General features: G+C 57.5%; 1 protein-coding gene across 2 annotated transcripts in view; it reads left to right on the top strand.

Moving 5' to 3' along the window:
* The first annotated feature begins 171 nt into the window (after positions 1-171).
* Positions 172-4,112, top strand: part of LOC113210839 (putative inorganic phosphate cotransporter) — a 12,138-nt gene continuing 8,197 nt past the window's right edge. Inside the window, exons 1-6 of one of the 2 annotated variants that reach the window (XM_026429012.2) lie at positions 172-407; positions 630-880; positions 2,360-2,547; positions 2,650-3,192; positions 3,417-3,699; positions 3,789-4,051. In XM_026429012.2, coding sequence (XP_026284797.1) covers positions 799-880; positions 2,360-2,547; positions 2,650-3,192; positions 3,417-3,699; positions 3,789-4,051 — 1,359 coding nt within the window. In that variant the 5' untranslated portion in view covers positions 172-407; positions 630-798. Of the gene's footprint in view, positions 416-629; positions 881-2,359; positions 2,548-2,649; positions 3,193-3,416; positions 3,700-3,788; positions 4,052-4,112 lie in introns of both variants that reach the window. The other variant, XM_026429019.2, reaches the window with a different exon arrangement.

Genomic DNA, 4,112 nt, shown 5'->3' with positions numbered 1-4,112 from the left:
CCCCACCTCTCGCCTCCTCCCTTTTCTCAGCCCGCTCGCGAGGTGTTGTTTGTCCCGTTTATGGCGCCTGGGTAGCGTGAGTGGCGTGCGGATTATCTCGTGATCGACGAATAAGCGGTCTCGGTCACGCCCCCTCTCTCCTCTGTGCAGCCAGCTAGCCCAAGACGCCGCTGCAGGAGCAGGGGGCGGGGGCGACCCGGGCCAGGGTGGCACCAACGAGTGGGACGAGTGATAGCAGCAGCAGCTCACCGGTGGCGGTCTCCGTCCCGTCCCTTCACTCGTTCGTCGTTCTCGTCGCCGGCAAGCAGACAGGCTCTTGCTGAGCCTGAGCGGAGCAGAGCGAAGCGGACGGCAAGACGACACGGGACACCTCGGCGGGCAGCTGATCGTCGACTAGTGGAGAAAAGGTCAGGAGGTCAGTCAGCCCAGGCCGACGAAAAACGTTTGTGTTCTAAAATGGCAAGAAAATTGGTGGACGACTCGTGGTTGCCGGCGTTTTTATTTGAGCCTTATATAGCGCCCGGGTGTCGGGCTTGAGCATCGGCGCCGGTGCGTCGAGTCGTTAAAGTCTCGTGCAACGCTCACGACTCAGCTCTCTGACGAACCTGTGCTGCGCTTTTCACGCCCAGGTGCCACCGTTGGCAGGCTCCCCAGTGGGGTTTAGCGAACTACACCGAGTGGAGGTCGGCGTCCGAGCTCCTCTGTCGGTCAGTTGACGAACAGCATCGCACGAGATCAGCGCGAGGATCCCCCCTGCCATCTGCCTCGAGGACCGACCAGACACCTCTCTCCGACGACATGTCGGCCGCCGAGAAGGAGAAGGCAGAAGCGATAGTATCTCAATATGCTGCTGGTGTGGGCGGCACGACCGACCCAAACGGTAAGTACACCGTGGTGATCACCACAATATTATTGTTTACGTACCGCACGTCAAGACCACGACACCCCAGCAGCGTGCGGATTTGTCTAATACCTCCTTCCGTGATGTACGCCCACCTTAGCCCCTGGACTACGTAAACCTACAACATCGTGATAGGTACTGTAGCCTTGATACACGGTACCGGGTGTAACTGTAAATGCGCAGCAGTGTTGCGGGTTTGCCTGCCCAATTCGCCCGTAAGGCGCCCTGGCCCCTGCAGACCTGGCGGGTATGCAATCTCGCAACACTGCTGCGCATTCACAGTTACACCCGGTACATAAGGTGTATGAAGGACCCCGTCCGCCTAGTGATACTTCACCGCATGCGTACAGGTGGGCGGGTTGCCTACTCTCTCAGTTCCGTAAGGTGCTGGGCCACAGACTATGCATAAACCCAGGGATTTCACTTATTTAATATTGAAAATTATTATTCCACCTTTCACGATTCTAAAGAGTTTAAAAAACTGGTTGTCCCAAATCATTTTTCTGGTAGCATTGTCTCATAGACGCTACTTGGCGCGGCCATCCGACGCGAGGTCTCAGTCAAGCCGAGGTGAAAATAACTTGGGTAACCCGCTAGACTCGGCCAGTGTCAGGCCGCGGTAGGGGATAGTCCGAGGGTTATCCTGCGATTATCCCGGGCGTCAATCCAGGGGTAATCCGGTGGTAAACCGGGGTAATCTAGGGGAGATCCAGCAATAATCGGGGCCAATCCGGGACCATCCGATGGTTATCCGAAAGTAATCCTGGGTAATCCGTTGTGCGCTCGAGATGTCAGAGTCGTTTCCCTCTCGAGACAAAGCGCTGTACCGCCCTGCTCAGTATGCTTCCTCTCCCTCCGCTCACCGAATGAGGCGCCGGCGACAGAGATAGGAAGTATAGTGTGTCGCTGGCCGGGCGCGGCGCGGCCTTGTTTGTAAAGTCATTCTCTAAATTGTCGCGCGGCAGCCCCGCGGTCAGATTAGCGACTATCACGCCTACGTCGTCCACAACAAGCGGGCGGCTATCAACGCCCCGCCCACACCCGCCGCGCCCCGCGCGCCGCCTCTTTAGGGCTCAGGATCTGTAATCTGCCGACCACCCATTTCTTTTCTTTCGAGGCCCATTTCAGAATCCCAGACGTAACGTAAGACGTACAGGATCTGTAATCTGCCGACCACCCATTTCTTTTCTTTCGAGGCCCATTTCAGAATCCCTTTCACACGAATACCACGAATTTTTAGTCGTCGAAGGGTATGCCTGTTAGTAGCGGCGCAGCAGCAGCCCAGTTTCACACCTGTGGCCGCTTGTTTACGTAAACACTGTACAGTAGGGTCGGACGGGCGATAGCCTGCTGTTCCTCCCTGACCTAGACCAACGTGTTGGCCGCAGACCGCTTTGGCGCGCCCAAATGATTTTTCCCCACTTTAATAAAGTTATCCCCCCCCCCCTTGGTTTTCAGCTCGTGGCCAGGTGGTCATCATATATGAGGACCAGCAAACCTCAAAAGACCTGCCCTATGGGTGGGGATGGCGCCAGCTGCAAGTGGTGCTTCTGTTCCTCGCCCTCTCCATGGCCTACTGTTTCCGGATCAACATGTCAGTCTGCATCGTGGAGATGACCGACAGCAAGTCCTCTTCCGGTTACAAGGTGGGTGGGTTGCTCCAGGTGCTCCGTAGTCGACGGCGACCTTTCACCAAAAATGGCACCAGTTTACCTGCCTGGCACACTAAGCAACGATTTTCCTCGCAGACGTACGACTGGGCGTCATCGGAAAAGCAGCTCATCCTGTCATCCTTCTTCTGGGGCTACATCTGCACCCAGATCCCGGCCGGCATCCTCGCCGTCAAGTACGGCCCCAAGTGGTTCCTGTTCTTCGGCATCGTGGCGTGCTCGGTGCTATCGGCCACCACGTCGCTGGCGGCCGAGTGGGGCGGCTGGAAGCTGGTGGTGGCTTGGCGGGTGGCGCAGGGCGTGGTGCAGGGCTTCATCTACCCCTCGTCGCACGCCATGCTGAGCCGCTGGTCGCCGCCGGTCGAGCGCGGTCGACACACGGCCATCGTATATAACGGCATCTCGGTGGGCACGGTAGTGAGCATGGCGGGGTCCGGCGCGCTGGCGGCCTCCTCGCTCGGCTGGCCGTCCGCCTTCTGGGTGCCGGGGGTGATCGGGCTGGTCTGGGGCGTCGCCTGGGCGCTGCTGGCCGCCGACTCCCCCGCCACCTGCAGCCGCATGCACCCCGACGAGCGCCGCTACATCGAGGGGGCCCTCGGCGACACCTCCAGCAAGGAGGAGGTAAGGCAAAAAGACTGTTCGACAAGGGATTTAAATTTTCTGGAAAACAGTTTTGAAAAAAATCCTCAAGGTTTTAAACAAATTAACACAATTTTTTCCTAGAAAGTTTTGTTTTTTCCCCATTTTGTTTTGAAGTATTTGAATTTTATCATTTCTTGTGGAAAAGTCGCCAAATTTTCCAGAAAATTTTCGGATTTTCACCGGTCTCTTTTCCCCCTCTGCAGCGGCTACCAGTGCCGTGGAAGTCCATCTTCACGTCGCTGCCCATGTGGGCCCTCATCATCGTGCACATGGGCCAGAACTTCGGCCACTGGGTCTTGCTCACGGAGATGCCCACGTACATGAAGGAGGTGCTCGGCAAGAACATCGAGGACAACGGACTCTTGTCCTCGCTTCCCTACATCACCCTCACCTTCACCTCCATCTTTGTCGGGTGGTTCGGCCAGGTCGTCAACACGCAGGGGTGGCTGTCGCACAACGTGTCCAGGAAGAGCTTCCAGTCGCTGGGTACGTACCGCACCAGCCAAAGGATGCTGCTCAGCTCATTCGCTTCGACAGCTCGACAGTGAGAGAAGGGCTTTGATGTGTGACCGCAGCTCACTGGGGCTCGGGCACGACCATGCTGCTGCTCGGCCTGTTCGACGTTTCCCAAACCATGGCGGTCGTGCTGCTGTGCGTGGCCGTGGGCTTCGAGGCCGGCACCCTGGTGGGCTACCTCTGCAACCACATGGACATGTCCCCCAACTTCGGCGGCGCCATGATGGGCGTCACCAACTGCCTCGCCGCCATCGTCGCCATCATCGCCCCCATCCTGGTGGGACTCATCACGGGCAACGACGACGGCAAGCTGACGCAGGAGGTGAGTGAGTTCAGACGAGGAAAACGTTTCAGTCCAAATACGTTTTTTCCTTTAAAGCTAA

This window comes from Frankliniella occidentalis, unplaced genomic scaffold, assembly GCF_000697945.3.
Source record: "Frankliniella occidentalis isolate FOCC.00 unplaced genomic scaffold, Focc_3.1 Scaffold66, whole genome shotgun sequence".
Classification (NCBI taxonomy): Eukaryota; Metazoa; Arthropoda; class Insecta; order Thysanoptera; family Thripidae; genus Frankliniella; species Frankliniella occidentalis.
Note: the sequence above shows the minus strand (reverse complement) of the source record. Positions and strands in the feature narration are given on the sequence as shown.